This window comes from Dasypus novemcinctus, chromosome 14, assembly GCF_030445035.2.
Source record: "Dasypus novemcinctus isolate mDasNov1 chromosome 14, mDasNov1.1.hap2, whole genome shotgun sequence".
NCBI lineage: Eukaryota > Metazoa > Chordata > Mammalia > Cingulata > Dasypodidae > Dasypus > Dasypus novemcinctus.
Genome location: NC_080686.1, coordinates 87,877,225 through 87,896,610, shown reverse-complemented (window position 1 = coordinate 87,896,610; position 19,386 = coordinate 87,877,225). Strand labels below are relative to the sequence as shown.

The 19,386-nt window shown below is 34.4% G+C and overlaps 1 protein-coding gene across 2 annotated transcripts in view; it reads left to right on the top strand.

The window, feature by feature from the left end:
• TMEM65 (transmembrane protein 65) overlaps window positions 1–19,386 on the top strand; it is a 74,724-nt gene that overhangs the window by 13,637 nt on the left and 41,701 nt on the right. Inside the window, exons 2-3 of one of the 2 annotated variants that reach the window (XM_004469460.4) lie at window positions 7,632–7,712; window positions 19,182–19,226. In XM_004469460.4, coding sequence (XP_004469517.2) covers window positions 7,632–7,712; window positions 19,182–19,226 — 126 coding nt within the window. The remainder of the gene's footprint in view (window positions 1–7,631; window positions 7,713–19,181; window positions 19,227–19,386) is intronic. The other variant, XM_058275997.1, reaches the window with a different exon arrangement.

Below are 19,386 nucleotides of genomic sequence, written 5' to 3'. Positions count from 1 at the left end.
TCAGCCTACCACATAGGAGGTTCACAGATCAAACCCAGGGCCTCCTTGACCCATGTGGAGCTGGCCCATGCACAGTGCTGATGCATGCAAGAAGTGCATGCAGGGTGTCCCCGGCGTAGGCGAGCCCCATGCGCAAGGAGTGCGCCCTGTAAGGACGCCGCGCACACAGAGAGCTGATGCAGCAAGATGACTCAGCAAAAAGAGACACCGATTCCTGGTGCTGCTGATAAGAATAGAAGTAGGCACAGAAGAACACACAGCGAATGGACACAGAGAGCAGACAATTTGGGGTGGGGTGGGGTGGGGAAAGGGGAGAGAAATAAATAAAAATAAATCTTAAAAAAAAAAAGTAAAAGCACTATTAAATGTTAATTTCAGTTCTTTAGAGATTAAAAAATACATTAAATACTTCTTTATGGAGAAGGGGTGGGCAGTTTGCTTTTTAAAAAGGGCCAGATTGGGAAACGGACTTTGGCCCAGTGGTTAGGGCGTCCGTCTACCATATGGGAGGTCCGCGGTTCAAACCCCGGGCCTCCTTGACCCGTGTGGAGCTGGCCATGCGCAGTGCTGATGCGCGCAAGGAGTGCCGTGCCACGCAAGGGTGTCCCCCGCGTGGGGGAGCCCCACGCGCAAGGAGTGCGCCCGAGGAAAAGCCGCCCAGCGTGAAAAGAAAGAGCAGCCTGCCCAGGAATGGCGCCGCCCACGCTTCCTGTGCCGCTGACGACAACAGAAGCGGACAAAGAAACAAGACGCAGCAAATAGACACCAAGAACAGACAACCAGGGGAGGGGGGGAAATTAAATAAATAAATAAATCTTTAAAAAAAAAAAAAAAAAGGGCCAGATAGTAAATATTTTAGGCTTTACAGGCCAAGAGACAAAATCAAGGATATTATGTAGTACTCTTAAAAGACAAATTTCCACAGATTTATTATTGACAGAATTAAAATAATAATTACTGAGTACAAGTTTTTTTGTAATACAGGTCTACTAAAGAGAAGAATGGCATTTTGGTGGGGGTTAACTTTATGCTTAATTGGGGTTCACAGTTAGTGTTCCCTGCTGTCAAAATTGATTACAAATGTTCATCTGCTGATGCTGATCTATAATGAGATTTTATATATTTCATCTTTGAAAGTATCTTTTCACACAGATAAGTACTGCCAAATACTGATATCAGTCCATGAGCCTATGATTTTAAATGAGTATATTTGTTGCTTGGAAGGCATTGATACAATTCTTTTCTTGATATTTGCCTTTTAGCATGTTACTACATTGCAGATTAATCGCTTCCTATTGATGGTTAGGTGCATCCTTCTCAGATGGACAGTTAAGTGGATTTTGAAATACAGAAATTTTATTTTTACTTGCATTAGGTCCAAATTAAATTGTTGGAACTGTGGTTTGAGCTCAGAAAATATACCTGCTATAAATTTGCATGGGAATGAAGATTTTGTTTCTTAACTTTTGCCAGCATGAGAAGTGTATAAAGTGCCTTAACATTTATTTTCCTCAAATGTTAGCTGTCTTCTAAATGACTTTACTGTGGTATAAGTGTTGCATTTAAATCCTGTTTTGCCTTGTAGTTTTGGGCTGATTTCACCAAGAAACATCAAGTCTACAGCTAATTTCCAAAGTTATTCAGTGTTTCATAATGGTGGTTGAGTACAGTTCCCCAAACATTTGAAAATTTAAAACCATTCTTAACTCACTGGCTGGATTTGTTCCTCAGACCATAGTTTGCAACCTTGATATAGAATATGTAATATTTGATCACAGTTTTTTATAACACCTATTTATAACTTATTTATTGAAAATATTGGACATTAATTACAGAATGTAGTATAAAGGAAAGTAACTTTTAATAATATGAAATATATATGTGGGTGTTTTTAAAAATACCATGTACATATACTTTTATAAATACACACATACAGAGGTGTATAATAGAAAGAACATTGGAGTGGTAGAATTGAGTTTTTTAATGATTTTTTTCCTTTCCTTAGTTTTTTTAAATTAGAGAGGTTGTGGCTCTATAGAACAGTCATGCATAAAGTACAGATTCCCATATACCAGTCAGTTATTAGCATCTTGCATTGGTCTGGTGGTACATTTGTTACAATTGATGAAAGCACATTTTTGTATTGTACTATTAACTATAGTTCATGTTGGACTTGGGGTTCACTGTGTTGTGCAGTTCCATGGATTTTTTTTTTCAAATTTTCATTCTAGTAATGTTAAAAATTTCCTCTTTTAACTACATTCAGACATACAATTCAGTTGTGTTACCATCACCACCATCCATTACCAAAACTTTTCCATTGTCTCAAATAAAAATGCTGTACATTTTAAGCCTTAACTTCCTGTTTTCTACCCTTCCCTGTCCCCTGGTAACCTGTATTCTAGATTCTGACTTGTGAGTTTGCTTATTTTAATTATTTCATATTGATGAGCTCACACAATATTGGTTCTTTTGTGTCTGGCTTATTTCACTCAATATGATGTCTTCAGTGTTTATCCACGTTGCAGCATATATCAGAACTTCATTCCTTTTATTGGCTGGATAATATTCCATTGTTCGTATAGATCACACTTTATCCGTTCGTCAGTGAATGGACACTTGGGTTGCTCCCATCTTTTGGCAGTTGTGAATCACGCTGCTGTGAACATTGGTGTGCAAACATCTGTTCGTGTCCTTGCTTTTGCTTCTTTTGGGTTTATGTCGAGTAGTGGGATTGCTGAGTTATATGATAATTCTGTACTCAACTTTCTGAGGAACTGCCAAATGGCCTTCCATAGTGGCTACACCGTTTTACATTCCCACCAATAATGAATGAGTATTCCTGTTTCTCCACATTCTGTCCAACACTTATTTTCTTAGCCATTCTAGTGGCTGTGAAATGGTATTTCATTGTAGTTTTTTTTTTTTTAAGATTTTTATTTTTATTTATTCCTCTCCCCCCATCCCCCCACCCTGTGTGCTCTCTGTGTCCATTTGCTGTGTGTTCTTCTGCGTCCCCCTGCGTTATCCTGCGGCACTGGGAAACTGTGTCTCTTTTTTATTGCATCATCTTGCTGTGTCAGCTCTGTGTGTGCTACCAACACTCCTGGGCCGGCTGCGCTTTTTTCACACAGGGCGGCTCTCCTTGCGGAGCACACCTCTACACGGGGACGCCTCTGCATGGCACAGCACTCCGTACTGTGCATGGGCCAGCTTAACCACACAGGTCAGGAGGCCCTGGGGATTGAACCCTCCATATGTAGACGGACACTCTTATCAGTTGAGCCCTGTCTGCTTCCCTCATTGTAGTTTTGATTTGCATTTCCCTGATGATTTAACATCTTTTTATGTGCTTTCTGGCCATTCATATATCTTCTTTGGAGAGATGTCTATTTAGGTCTTTTCCCCATTTTTTAATTGGTTGTCTTTTTGTTAAGTTGAAGGATTTCTTCTTTATATATTCTGGATATTAACCCTTTATCAGATATGTGATTTCCAAATATATTCTCCACCCATTTTTTAATTGCATTGTTAGAAATGATTTTTAGTGAAAGTTTTGTCACAAACAAGCTATGTGACTTTGGGCTAACAAGTCACTTAACTCTTTTGGCTTTACTGTAACATTATGGGTTTAAGTTATATGATCTCTTAAGATCTCTACCAGCTCTGTTTCTGTAGCATGTCTTAAAAATAATATCTGTCTTGTAAAAATCTTATGAAACCACTATACTGTAATTATCTTAAATGTTAGGACCTTATTTTTCTGACTCCCTGTGGAGCCTAATCGTACAACTTCATAATCTTTATGTTGTTTTTGACTGGGTAACTAACATGAGCTACAAAATCTCCAGATAAAATTTTAGTGAAATTCAGGCCAGATGCCATCGTTCTAGTGCCAGGCAGTTTACTAAAAAATTTAACATTTTGAGGCCCTACTATGTACTTGTGGGGCACTTGAGGCAGTAGGTATGGTTCTTAAAATTATGAAGTTTAGGGAAGATAGAGATAATTTAACTTGCAATTATAAGATTTTGTTATGGGTACTGTGTTAAGGTTTAGAATGTATTGAAGTGCATAAGAGAGATACCTAATGCTAGGGGAATGTTTCCTACAGAAAGTAATATTTAAGTTGAGATCTAGAGCTCAGTAGGAGAAAGCCAGATTGAGGTTGGGGGTGGGGTGGAGGGTGGAGGTAAAATATCCTGAGTGACTGCATTACCATATTTGCATTTTAGAAGGCTTATTATGCATGCAGGATGAAGAATGAGTAGAAGGGTGATGATATTAGAGGCAGGGGAACAGGGAGACTAGTTTAGGAAAACTTTGCAGAAAATCAAAGCAAGAGATGATAAAGGCCTGAACCATGTTGGTGGAAGTAAGGATGAAAAGAAGTAGATAGACTCGAGAGATTACTTAGCAATTAAATGACAGAATTTTAACTGAACAAAAGAACATTTAATTGATTGCATATAGGGGCATGAGATAAAAAGGAAAACCAAGGATGATGCCCAAATATTTGGTCTGGCAGTTGATACAGGCTGTTGATATTCTGCACAATGCAGGGAATATCAGGGGGAAAGCAGATTTGAATGGGAAAGATGAGTTCATTTTACCTTCTTGAGTATTAGGTGCTTGTGAGATAATTATATAAAGATCCAATAATTAATTGGATATATGGACCCTGAAGCTTTGAAATAAGATACACGTTTGGTAGTCCTACTCATATATTACTTGATTAGTTTGTCAGGTCTGCTATAACAAATACCACAGAGTAGTCGGCATAAACAACAGGAATTTATTGTCTCACAGTTTTGGATGCTAGTAGTTCAAACTCAAGGTATTAGTAAACCATACTTTTTCCAAAGTCTGTTGTGTCCTGGTGGTGACTTGGCAGCAGTCCATAACTCAGTGTCTGCCTCCATCACATGGTATTCTGTCATCTTTATATATGTAGAAAAATAGCGTATATCTGTAATGTATATCAATTTCTATTGCCCTACTATTTTTTCTGCATTTATGCCTATTTCATTAAATAAATAATTTTTGTTCTTACAGGTAGTTCCCTCTTTGCTCAGTTCTTACAGTTGCTATGTTTTATGTTAAATAACACCAGATCTCCAGAAACACCAGTTTCATTTACCATTGTATATTAATGCAAATAATTACATAAAGTACACACTTAACCGTAGGGCCTCAGTCTACAAATTGTTATGAAAATAACAGATGTACATCATGATCAATGACCAATCATACCACTTCTTTAAAAGTCTTTTGGTGATTGGTCACTGCACATCTGTTATTCAGGTCACACACAGATAGCAAAGTGTGTAGTTGTGCTGCCTCTTTGTCTTCCACTGATAAACCCATGTGACATGTTAAAAAAATGAATAATTAAAAGAGCTAATTGGCCAACAAAGATGGAAGTGCAGCAAAGAAATAAAAAGTGATAATGCTGAAGTGAAATAATTCCAGTCAAGCATAAATGAAGTTATAGAAGAAATAGCTGATTGTGGGAATGTTTGCACTGCTGTCATTTGAAAGACTGTAGATAATGCAGCCAGAGGAGCTCAGTGAAGGAAAACTTATTGACATATATGAGAAAAATTAGAAGGTTGTGATGAAAAGGATGATGTTCCAGAAGAAGTGACTCTTGCAAAAATTTTGCATTAAAGGAACTCTGAGATATTTCACCATGTTGAAAGCACAAAGGATAAAATGTTGTGAACTGATCCAAAACTTAGAAAGGAGTATGACAATTCCTTAAGGCATAGAAAAAATGTTCACTCTGAGAAAAGGGCTAGCACTATTCAAACTACTCTTTTCTGTTTTTGTTTTTTAATTATTTCTCTTTGGGTTTTTTAAAAAGATTTATTTTTAAAAATTTATTTCTCTCCCCTTCTCCCCACCCCCAGTTGTCTGCTCTTTGTGTCCATTCATGTGTGTTCTTCTGTGTCAGTTTGTGTCTTTGGTACCCAGAATCTGTGTCTCGTCTTGTTGCGTCATCTTGCTGCATCACCTCTCCGTGTGTGCGGTGCCATTCCTGGGCAGGCTGCACTTTTTTCGCGCTGGGTGTCTCTCCTTACGGGGCACACTGTTTGCGCGTGGGGCTCCCCTACACGGGGGTCACCCCTATGTGGCAGGGTACTGCTTACGCACATCAGCACTGCGCATGGGGCAGCTCATCACACGGGCTAGGAGGCCTGGGTTTGAACCTTGGACCTCCCATGTGGTAGGTGGACGTCCTATCACTTGGGCCAGATCCACTTCCCTCAAACTACTCTTGATAAGCTTTTTTCTTCTGTTTTGCTTTTTAAAATTAATAGGCTTTATTTTTAGAGCAGTTTTAGGTTTTCAAAAGTAATTGAGCAGAAAAGAGTTCTCTTATACTACCCCCCAATACTCCTTTCCCCCTATTATTAGCATCTTGAATTAGTATGATGTGTTTGTTGCAATTTATGAACCAGTATTGTACATTATTATTATCTAAAGTCCATTCTTTACATTAGAGTTCATTCTTGTATGATACAATTCTGTGGTTTTGACAAATGCATTATATCATATGTCTGCCATTATAATATACAGAATAGTTTATTTGCCCTAAAAAAATCCTCTGTATTCTACTTACTCTTCTCCCACTTCCTCCACTTATCCCTTCCCCTGTCCTGTTATAACCACTGCTCTTTTTACTGTTTCTTTAGTTTAGCTTTTTTGAGAATGCCTTATTTTTTAAAAATTTCTGTTGTTTTGGGTCCACCAAGTTTGTGATACTTTGTTTTTTTAAAGATTTATTTATTTCTCTCCCCTCCCCCAGTTGTCTGCTCTCTGTGTCTATTCGCTGTGTGTTCTTCTGTGACTGCTTCTGTCCTGATCAGCGGTACCGGGAATCTGTGTTTCTTTTTGTTGCATCTTGCTGTGTTAGCTCTCCATGTGTGCAGCACCATTCTTGGGCAGGCTACGCTTTCTTTTGTGCTGGGCGACTCTCCTTACCGGGCGCACTCCTTGCGCGCATCAGCGCTGCGCATGGGCCAGCTCCACATGGGTCAAGGAGGCCTGGGGTTTAAACCATGGACCTCCCATGTGGTAGGTGGACGCCCTATTCATTGGGCCAAGTCCGCTTCCCAAGAATGCCTTATAATTGGAATCATACAGTATGTAGCCTTTTCATACTGGCTGCTTTCACTTAGCAATAGACTTTAAGGTTCTTCTGTGTCTTTTTGTGGCTTGATAGCTTATTTCTTTGTATTACTAAATAATAGTCCATTGTGTGGATGTACCAGTTTGTTTACCTAATAAGTTTTTTGACAAAGAAAATACTTTCTCTGTGTTTTAAATTACAGTATACTAAATAAGTACCAGTTTTACTATTTAAATTTTTTTTCTGTAAATTATAACTGACAGTAAGAGAGTTAAATGTTTTGAGAAAAAATTTTAAAGGTCTCAGAAAAATCCTAATTTTTTATTAAGATTGCTTTGTGTGGTTCAATTTCCATGACCATTTTTATGGCCCCACAGTACTGTGCAAAGTGGGGGATACTTTTTATGGCACTTAAAAATTTCAAGTACATTTTTAATTTGCACACTTTTTATTTACTTTATTCCCTTAATACATTTTGGTTTTAAAATATTTCTAGCATGCAGATATCCCAAACCTGAGATTGCCATTGTCAAGCGTGCAGAGGAGGTATCATCAGCAGAGATCTCTCATAGTTTTGGTACAGTACAATCTTACAGCATTGATTGTTTGTTAGATGTTAATGCACGTAGCAGAGCATCTCTTTTGACAGAACTTTTTGCTTGTTTGAAATAGAATGCTTTGGTTATGATGATAATTTTTTTTTTTTTTGCATTAGTGTTTTATTATTTAATTTTAGACTTGGGGAAATGATGAACTAACAATTGCATGATTAATTAACTGAAGGATTAAATTTCTAGCCTTAGCAAAAGACAAAACCCCAACATAAATTATTTATTTTTAAATAATGTGTTTTGAAGATTGTTGAAATTACCACAGTAAGTGAGCATAAGAAGCAACAATTATGAATTTCTTTAGAATGAATGAATGGGAAAAAGAACCACAAACACAGGAAAGCCTTCAGAATATTACAAAAATAAATTAAGTAACTTAGTATAATGTAAACAGTAAGCATTCAGTAGTTTAAAAATACGTTCTTGAATAATTTGAAAGCCTTATATAAATCTTCTTAGGGGCATTCATGAAAGTTTATTTTAGATTCAGTCTCTACAATTTGATTTAATAGTTTGCTCTCTAACTTAGCTTACATGGTGTGATGGTGGTGATGGAATTGTGTGTGCGGGAGGGAAGAGAAAAGGTAGGGAGAGAGGTATATAAGTTTAAAATAAATATCTCTCAGACCTTATTTTATTTATGTCTGATTACTATTTAATTTAGATACTTGCCTACAAAGTATACCAAAATGTATGACATTGAGTAAGAAATAGTTTATAAACCAATTGAAATTTTGAAAGGATAAGGGTTTAAATACAACTCACTTTTCTTAAACTGTTTATGTAGTGTCAGGGACAAAAAACAAGCTTTAAAAGAAAGATAGAGGCATAGTGTGTGCATGCACACAAAATACACAAACACAAACACAGTATATAGAGTAACATTATATTAGTACATTGTCTGCAGAAATTCCCAGTGTACTTTATTTTACCAGGTCTAATGTAATTGTAAACAATTTTTTTTAAACATTAAAAATTTTAAAGCTCACTGTATATGAGGAAGTTAGACATTTAACCCAAATGTCTTTTGAAGAATAAAGCTTTGATGTTGAATTATTCTGAAGATCGTGTAATTAGCTCTCAGTTTTTGAACCATGTAGGTAAAAGGAATGATCCTTATTCTATAGATGATGGAAAATTAGGAGGTCAGGTGCTGTTGAATGATAACTAAACTAATAATGGGACTTATCTGGTAGTGATCACCTTTTGAAGCTCAGTCTTTAGCTCTTTCCCTATTCAACGCAGTATGCTTCTTCATTAATGTTTATGTGATACACCTATGTATTTTTTTTTTATTCTGCTAGTTACGTAATAAAGAAAATAATACATGTAGAATGAGACTCTTAGAGCTGGAAGGGATTGCAGAGATCTAAATCCCTCATTTTATATAACATGAAAGAAACCTCAAAGGTTTGTGACATGTTGAAGATTTTGCAATTAGTTATATATTAGAACAGAGATTGGTGTCAAAGCCTTTGAATTTTTAGTTCAGTTTTCTTTTCATTATAAGTTTCCTCAGGATTAGAAATAGAAGTAAGCAGAAACCATGTACTATTCTCATTTGAAAAATTACGTTTTATTTGGTAACTTTAACAAATCATTTAATTTCTTCCCCTTCTACTTTGATGGTTTTTTAAAACCATCTGAAAGGGATTCTAAAACTATCTGAAGGGGAATTACATTTTAGGAGAAAAAAAATAATTTGAAAAGGAAATTAGCATTTTAGTTAATTTTATTTCAGTTTCAAATATTAATGCACAGCCAATGGTTTGGCAATGTTTTATGCATCTACATATGTTTGATTCTGGGTTCTTCTATGTTTTTCTATTGAGAATTTATTAATTGAAAGAGAAGTATAACAGGAGGATGGGACTGTAAGTTCTTGACCCAATTGTGTGTCCTTGAGTAAGTCACTTATCATCTGTAGGCTTAAGTGACTGCATCTTCAAAGTGGAGAATTAAGTCATTATTTCTGAGGGCATTTTACTATCTTCTTGGCTGGATAAGTCTTCATTTTGAAGGACTGTCTTGTGTGTTGTAGGATATTTAGAATCTGTAATGCCAGCAGCATTTCCCAGTCATTATTACATTTAAAAACAACCCTGCATTTCCCAACATCTTCTAGGGGAGGTACCACCCCATGTTGAGAACCACCAACAGGTAATTTCTAAGTCTCCTTTCACCTCTAACATTTTGTGAAAGGATTCTTATTTGGGGAATGACTAAAAGGAAAAAGGTAATATATGGACTGAAAAGTTCCTCCTGCTTCCTTGATATTAAGCAATTTTATTTTAAAATGGAATGTCTTTTGAGATATATGTAGTCCTGCAGACAGATCTACCACTTTTGCTGGTTCAACATGAATTATTTTTTCTATCCTACTTAGAAGTTTTCTGCTTATAGTACTACATATAATTATGATTAAACTAAAAATTATATAATGCTGTCTCTAAACCCAATAAGTAAAATGAACAAGATCTTACTATATATATATATATATATTTTAAGTTGTACTGTGGTTTTAATATCTTAGGCTTTTTTTTTTTTTAAAGGAACATCTTTATATATTGTGATTATTTTCTTTGACTGTCTTTCTTTGGTTTGAAGGAAGGGAAGGAATATAGTTTCTGTGTTGAGTAATATGTATAATTGTTCCAGTATACTGTTAGACATGTAAAAACAAATACAAATTAATATTATGTTTGTTTATGCTAAAAAACAACAACAACAACAACATGAAATTAAAGACTTTAGCCAGAGTGGCTTTTTAAAAAAATAGCTTTTTAGTAAACCACGACTTAGTACATTAATGTTTTTGTTACACAAATATCCTTGGTTAAATTTATTCCTAGATATTTTATTTTTTTAGATGCTATTATTAATAGAATTGTTTTCTAAATTTCCTCTTTGAATTGTTCATTGCTGGTGTATAGGAATCCAAATCATTTTTGTGTGTTAATCTTACATCTTGCCACTTTGCTGACTATATTAGTCAGGGTTCTCTAGGGAAACAGAATCAACAAGAGATATTTGTAAATAGTATAAGATTTTATAAAATTCTCTCACATGACCATGGGGATGCAAAAGTCCAAATTCTGCAAGCAGGCTGCCAAATGGGCTCCAGTGATGGTCCTTGATGAGTTTCCAGGAGATGTTGGCTGTCGGAAGTTGAGCTGGAAAATTCTCTCTAAATGCTGAAATCACTTCATCTTTTAAGGCATTCAACTAATGGGATAAGAAGTCACTCATTGCTGACAGCAGTCTCCTTGGTGGATTGTGGATGTAGTCAGCCATCTATGCAGTAAATTTACTGAGGGCTAAAGCCCTTAAAGTCCTTGTATTACAATTAGCCCAGTGCTTGCTTCACCAAAGAACGGGACACAATTACCTGGTTGAGTTGACACATTAACCTAACCATCACACTGATCTTGTTTATTGTTCTAATGGTTTCCTTGTAGATTCCTTTGTATTTCTCCATGTAAGGTCATGTCATCTGCAAATAGAGATAATTTTACTTCTTCCTTTCCAATTTGGATACCTTTTATTTTTTATTTTTCCTGTTTAATTGCTCTGGCAAGAACTTCTAATACAATACTAAGTATCATTGGTGAAAGCTGGCATCCTTGTCTTGTTCCCTGATCTTAAATGCTTTCAGTCTTAAATCTTTGAGTGTGATGTTAGCTGTGGGTTTTTCATTAATGACCTTTATCACATTGATTAAGTTTTCTTCTATTACTAGTTTTCTGAGTGTTTTTAATCAAGAAAGGGTGCTGGTTTTGTTGAATGCCTTTCCTGTGTTTATTGAGATAATGTGTGTAGTTTTTTAATGGAATTTTTATGTACATTCTGAAAACATGACAGTATTTTTAAAGAATGTAACATTTAAAAATTTAAACCCACCAAGTTAGGAAATAATTTAGCATCCCTTTTCTGAGAGAAATTTTGCGGAAGTTTTAAAGTTCTTAAATTTATGCCTTTTTAATTTTTGGACTAAGAAATGCTACTTTATAGGAATCTAACTTAAGGAACTTTCAGAGGAACACAAAAAGATTTAGGTGCAATTAGTTTATGTTAGTGTTACTCATAAATGTGAAAAAGAATAAATAACAAATATCTAATAGTAGAAGATTAAACTATTGTACATCTATATGATGAAATAAAATGCCACCTGCAAAATTATTATTTTAAAAAACATTGAAAGGCATGGAAATGTTCATTATATACTGCTTTGTGAAAAAGGGAGAATACCGTTTTGTGTACACATTTTTACAGAAAAAGATTGAAGGGTTTTACATCAAAATTTTAATTATTTCTGATAAATTCTGGGTGATTGTACTTTTTTCTTTCCTTGCTTTTCTGAATCTGTTTAACTTTCTACACTAAACTTGGATAACTATATTTGAAAAGCATAACGTGTTCCTTTAGATACAGCAAAGAAATTTAGTATTTTAAATGTTATTTTCTAATTTTTTACTTCATAATTCCTCATAAGTAAAAAAAATAAAATAAACCACCCTCATCCTTTTTGTGTATGTAATATTTATATGTAAATTATATGTAAATTTATATGTAAATTATAGCTGTATTGCTTAACCTAGGATGATGTCATTTAAAATCTGGAAAGTTTTTCTAATTTTCAGTTCTAATGTTTGGTATTCTTAGTGAAACTGTTAGTATACTTTTTTCTCACATAACAGTGTAGTAATGGTTGGCATTAAGATTTTAATTGCTGTTGTACCAGATTACTCCTAAAATGTCTACAGGAGTGATATTTCCAGATCTTTATATTTATACTAGTGCAGTAAAACAAAAATTTATTATCTTACTATCCATACCCCAAAGTACATACATTATTTTATCTCCATAATAGGCACTGAGTGTCAAATATAGTATTTTCTTATAAAAAGTTTAGAGAGTGGCTAAGCCAGACTTTAAGAGGAAGAGAATGTAGTAAAAATGGCCTCAGCTATGGATAAAAGCTAGTAGAAGACTTTTGTATGGCTAGGCTGCAGGCAGTTGCTCTATTCCCAGAGATTCTGTTCTAAAACTTGTATGCTGGGAAGTGGATTTGGCTCAATGGATAGAGCATCTGCCAACCACATGGGAGGTCCAGGGTTCAAACCCCAGAGCCTCCTGACCTGTGTGGTGAAGCTGGCCCACCTGCAGTGTTGATGTGTGCAAGGAGTGCCCTGCCATACAGTGGTGTCCCCTGCATAGGGGAGCCCCACGGGCAAGGAGTGTGCCCGTAAGGAGAGCCGCCCTGTGCGAAAAAAGTACAGCCTGCCCAGGAGTGAGGTGCACACAGAGAGAGAGCTGACGCAACAAGATGATGCAACAAAAAAAGAGCACAGATTCCTGGTGCTGCTGACAAAAATACAAGCGGACACAGAAGAACACACAGCGAATGGACACAGAGAGCGGACAACTGGGGGAGGAGAGGGAAGGGGAGAGAAATAAATAAAAAATAAAGCTTTGAAAATAAATAAATAAATAAAACTTGTATGCTGTATATTCCTGAAAGTACAATTTAAAGAGCCTTCTACTTTATTCTAAGCTATGGCTCAAAAGGGTAAAATTTGATATGCTTATATCAAACACATTTTGATTATTCAAGTGTTCTATAATTATTTTGATAAAACCTAGTAGCATTTCCCAAGACTAAAACAAATGTGAGCTTTAAAATGTTAATATTTATTATTCTATGGTGAGAAGTCATGTGATCATTTCAGTAATGTAAGCTTGGTTCTAGGATTACTGTCCCAAATATGTGTCCTAGGAAAAGCTTCTAAAAAAATACTGTTAGGACCTACCAGTATAAGAAAAACAAAAAATCTGGTTACCTAGAGTTCAGTTTATTAATAGAACCTTCAGTTGACTGTTTTCCTCTCCCACCAGATGCCACTTTAGGTTAAAAAAAAAAAAAAGGCCATCATAAGTAAACAGTCAGGGATTTACTATAAAATATACCTCTAGAACATGACCTGGATACAGAAACCTTTAGAACTGTGACTTAAGCAAAAATCTGGGAACTGCTGGCATAGGAGTTGGAGTTAATTTCTCTTCATTTTTATTTTTCCCCTAGTGCTAAGTATTGTGCTCGTATTAAGAGTTATCAGCCTACATAATGGAGTCTGAGCTAGAGGCCTCAAGTTTAGACCACTAGATGTCTAATGAACAAAGCTAACATAGTAGAGGGACTCAGGAAAAAACCAAGTCTCAGCAACTCATTTGCCGAAATCTAGGGAGTCTCTTTCTTTGTGTGTCCTTCCTTTAAAAAAACATCTCTCTCCTTTTTAAAATCTCTGCATTTGTTCCCCACCTGTTCTTCTTACCTTTTCTGTTCTCATTTCTTCCTTTGGCTTTGTTATAATCTGATTTTTCCCTTTCTGTAAGTGAGTACAGTATAAAACTTAAATATTTGTACTTTGATTTATATAACAAAATATACAAAGTAGCTGAAATAACTGAAAATACCTGAAATAGCAGGAAAAGCTGCAATTTGTGTTCCCTTCTGATCTTTCTGATTTCTTTTTTGTGTCAGCTCTCCCTCAGTTTCATATTTCCTAAACATTTAATAATTGAGCTTTAAAATGATTTGATACATTATAATCTAAATCATCAAAGAATTATTCTTTTTAAAACTCATTAGGTAGTAGCAAATAGTATTTTTACAAGCTATGAAGTTTTTTGGTTACTTTAGTTAATTAGAAACTATATGGAACACTTCATTCTTTGTAAATCCCAAGAAACTAGAGTTTCAATTAATAAAAATAGTAAAATTGCTTTCAAATTTTTATTTTTCTCTGTAATATTCCTGGGTTACTAAAACAAAACAAAAATGTAAGTTTTGAAAAATCTTATATTTAAGATTCAAGGGGTTTTCCAGGATTGTGGTGAATATCTGTGGTATTTTGTGTTAGGAAAAGATTATATAAATTATAGGATATTTTTTAATTCTCATGGACAGCTTGGAGGAAGAGGTAGATGCATTTCAAATTATTTTCGTTTTTTGAGACGATTTGACCAATTGGCAGTTTGTAGCAGCTGTCTTATTTATCCTCTAAGAAAGACTTTCAAGTATATATAGCATCAAAAGAAAAGGAATCCCATATGTAAATATTCTCATACACTTTTGCAGATTATTTCTTAATCTGTATTTCTCTAAACATGGAATCCTATTCAGAATAAGATCTCCAAATAGTGAGAACAAACAAAAATAAGGTCTAGATTTCAGTTTTTTGCCTCTAATTATTATGAATAAATAGTTATACTTTACACAAGTGGAACAGATATTCAGTTAAGGATTTTTGTGCCTATTCATGAGGGATGTTGGTCTGTAATTTTTTTTCTCTCCCTCTCTTGTAATTTCTTGCTTAGGTTTTGTTTTAGGATTATTCTGAGCTCACAAAACTAGTTTGAAAATATTTCCTCATCTTCTATTTTCTGAAAGAGTTTATGAGGTGATTTTTTTCTCCTTTTAAATATTATGATAGAATTCACCACTGAAACCATCTGGACCTGGAAAGCATTTGATAACAAATTCAGTTTTGTTAGTAGATGTTCATGTTTTTTGTTTCATTTTATGCCAATTTTGGTAAGTTTTATTTTTAAAGGAATTTTCCCATTTCATCTAAGTTTTTAAATTTGTTTGCATAAAGTTATTCATAATATTCTCATATCATTTTAATGTCTATAGGAACTGTAGTGATGGTCTTCCTGAATTTAGTAATATGTGTTTTTTTCATTCCTTTTTTCTTGATCAGTGTAGCTAGGGGTTTATTAATTTTGCTGGTTTTTGCAAACAACCATCTTTTGACTTTGTCTGTACCCTCTGTTGCTTGTTTTCTGTTTTATTGATTTTGGCTCTTATTATTTCTTCTTTCTGCTACTTACTACGGGTTAACCTTGCTCTGGTTCATTATTTATCTGTCCTTTCATCAGTCTTAAGATTGGATCCTTTTTATTGATATTTTGTCAAGTTCACTAACTCTTTTATCAACTCCATTCTGCTTTCAAACCTATCCATATAATTTTAAAATGCTATGTTTTGTAGTTTTTCAGTTTTAGAGCTTCCATTTGGTTCTTTTTTAATGCTTTCTGTTTCTCTCCTGAGATTTCTTGTCTTTTGATTCATTGGAACACTATTTACAACTTTAAATTGCTCTTTAAAATTTCTTTTCTGCTAATTCTGACTTTGATGCATCTTGAGATTGGTCTGCATCAATTATCTTTTCTCCTGAAAATGGGTCACATTTTCCTGTTTCTTTGTGAAGTAATTTTGGATTTATCCTAGTTATTGCTGTGATTATTATGTTTTAAAAACTCTGGATTCTCTTATGTTCTTCTGAAAAGTTTGAGTTTTGTTTGTTTTTTTTGCAGTCAATGGTTGGACTCAAATTGCAATCTCTCTCTTGGAATTCAGTTTTTTTGTTTGTTTTTTGTTTTTAACTTTAACTGGGATGTGTGGGTCAGAGGTCAGCCATAGATTTGAAGTAAGGTCATACACAGAATTTAGGGCTCCTCTTTTTTGATTCTGTCATTTCCAGGACTCCTTTCCAACTTCTAGTGCCTTTGGTTACTTTGTATTTTGTCTTCTGGTCCTTTAGGCCAGGAAAATGAGGTGTTCTGTTTTGTTTTGTTTTGTTTTTATCAGAGTTTTAGTCACTGGGCATGTAGTAGACTGGGGCCTGCCCTCAGGCTAAAAGCTGTAACAGACTGATAACTCATTTAATGACCTTCCCCTCCAGAATCAGCCTGCTTTTGGTCATTTTCCAGTACCTTCAGGTGGTCCATCTGTCCTCTCCCTCCTTTCCTTCAACCTATGGTTGGTTGCATGGTTGTTATATGCAGGAAGATTGGTCTAATAGGTCACTCAGCCAGTATCAGTAGAAACAGAAGTTCTTTCAGTTGGAAAAGATTGGCAAATGTGATGTGGTAAGCCTTAAGGGGTAAGTCTAAAAATATCCAGAAAAGGAAGAGAGAAAGTACAGTTTCTAATATGTATAAATATACATATACACATACACATGTACATATACATACATCTGTGTGATAACATATGCACTTATATATATGATAACATATACATGTTATCATAACTGAAGGAACTGGTTTTTCTAATTCCAAAGTCTACTTAATAAAACATTAGCTTAGGATACATTTTCAGTGTAAGTGTAGATAGTTTAATATGTGTCAGGAGAAAATTCTTAAAGTCAAGATATGTATGTGGGGAGAATAAAGTTTCTGGGGATCATCTTCACTGTTTTCAGGGAGATTATTTTAGCAGCCATTGCATTTTAAACCTGTACAGATTTGTTGAAACAAGCTTATTTTCAAGATTGAGTTCTGTTGTGTATTATACTAATGTTTTTACTTCCAATGTGTTATCTTTTGGTTCAGTTACATAGTAAAGAAGATAATTTACCGTATCAGAGTCCTCAAACCTACCAATTTTTATATGTATGACAAAAAAATTTGATGCATACTTTTCTAGGAAAGTTTCAGTTTTCTAGGAAATGTTCCTTTAATGATTTCTCTTGTTGTACTGTAGGCCCTTTGTGAAGCAGGAGGCAGAATCTATGCTTTGATTTTGTTCTCTGCCCTGTGCCAGTGTTTTTCCTCCCTGCTCTTTCTCCTTTACTTTATATTTCTCTCTCTCTCTCTCTTTTTTTTTTTTTTTAATTCATTACCTTTAATTTTTCAACCCTTATATGTAGTAGGAAAGAAAGATTAGGAATACTCATTACATTATTTGATTTTTTTCTCTTTACTACTATACAGTATCCATTTAGTCCTATCCTTTTTTCCTAGGGAATGTAGTATATTTTAAATATTTTTTCAATGTTTCGAGGGTTTGTAGAAGTAAAAGCAAGGACTCTGTATACTCTCATTCTATTGGGAAGGTCCTGCTTGTTGAATTTTTAGGTATTTCAAGATGTTCCAGTCAACTGACAAGGATTCCTCCTCACAGTGTCAGAACTGTAGTGGTGATGAGAGTAATGCAGCTAACAAATAGTGCTGGTATGTAATCACTTTTTGCATGTTTACTTCACCAGAAAACTCTTTGGCGAGGAGTGGTAACGTATTCCCTGTTAAAACTTTGCAAAACCATTTGCATGCTTTCAAAGTAGATTTTGATGTGATAGTTCTAGTCAAATAATGGAGAATGTGATATTTATTTTAATCAAATGTGAAATTATACAAAGACTAATACCACTTTCTTAACTCTTCTAAAAATGGAAAAAATAACTTGCATTCTTAGAACTTTATAAATAATATAGCTGATTAAACTCTAAATTTTAGTGCATTTCTTATTGTAGAGGCATTATGGTACTATATGCTTTTTTAGTAAAATATCCCTCTCAAATCTGGACCATGCTATTTTTTTAAAATATAGGTTATCAGTGGAGATTTATTTGCTTTTAAGTTTTTTTGCCTAAAATCTTTGGTTCTTATGTTTTCTTAAATTATAAATAATCAGAGAATTTATATCCATTTTAATGTGTTTCCTTGAACAATGTGGTTGTACTAATTCTTTGGAGCAGAGTGATCCTGAGGGCAGATTCTTCTGTATGTATTTTCAATTCTTTTAGATTGGTTGAGGATAAAGAAGATAGCATTCTTTACCATTTTGCCATAGATTACTCTTATACAAATGGTGAGATGGTTATTGTTATGAGACTAGGTAGGTTGCTACCTTGTAATAATTATTATTTTTTAGATAGGATGAATGGTACTTTAAAGTACTTACTATGATTTATGCTGGGAAAAACTATGTAATTATGGCATGTATTATAAATATATTTTCTGTTGTTCCTGGGGATTTTAATTACCATCCTACCTTTTTTGGTTCTCTTGTGGATAATAAAGATGCTGTACTCTCTATTATCCAATAGAATACATTTTAAAAATTGAAATACTCACTATATTATCAAGGGAGATATAGGATCACAACACATTCCAGGAAAGTCATTATTGTAACAAGGTGCTTATTATGATTATTATTATTAATGTGTCATTTTACTGTTTTACTGTTTTTAAAGGGCTTCTAGATCTAGCTGAATATTCCTTTTCCTGCTGTGATGTATATTTGTAGATATGTTTCAAAAGTCATCAAGGGTTTCTGTGTTGAACAAAAATGGCTGTGTTTCTAAAGATGTCAGTTCAGAAAGATGTCTCATTATATAGATGCAAGGTCCTACCAGAAACTAAATAATTTAGTCCAAGGTATGCTTGTAATAGAAGTTTAGTTTTGTTTTTAGGCCTTGTAATTTAAGCCATATTATTTCTTGTATGGATAACTTTGATCCATTAACCTAATTTATGAATAAACTCTCATATTCTCTCACTTTGTGAATCTGCTTTGTAATTGTCATTGTAATAAAAATGATCATACTATAAAACTAATTCTTACCCCACACCCTTTTTCCCTTTAGAAAAATTGGAAGCTCCACCACCTACCCCAGGACAGCTGAGATATGGTAATGGTTCTATAATTGTTAAATACTTATGCATCTGTCTTTTGACCTTGAAATAACTGTATCATTCATTGATAGTACGAGAAGTCAGTAAATTAAATCTCTAGATAGAGTAGATTATCCTATTTATTATGCTGAAGGGCATAGTTTTTAAACAAATTAA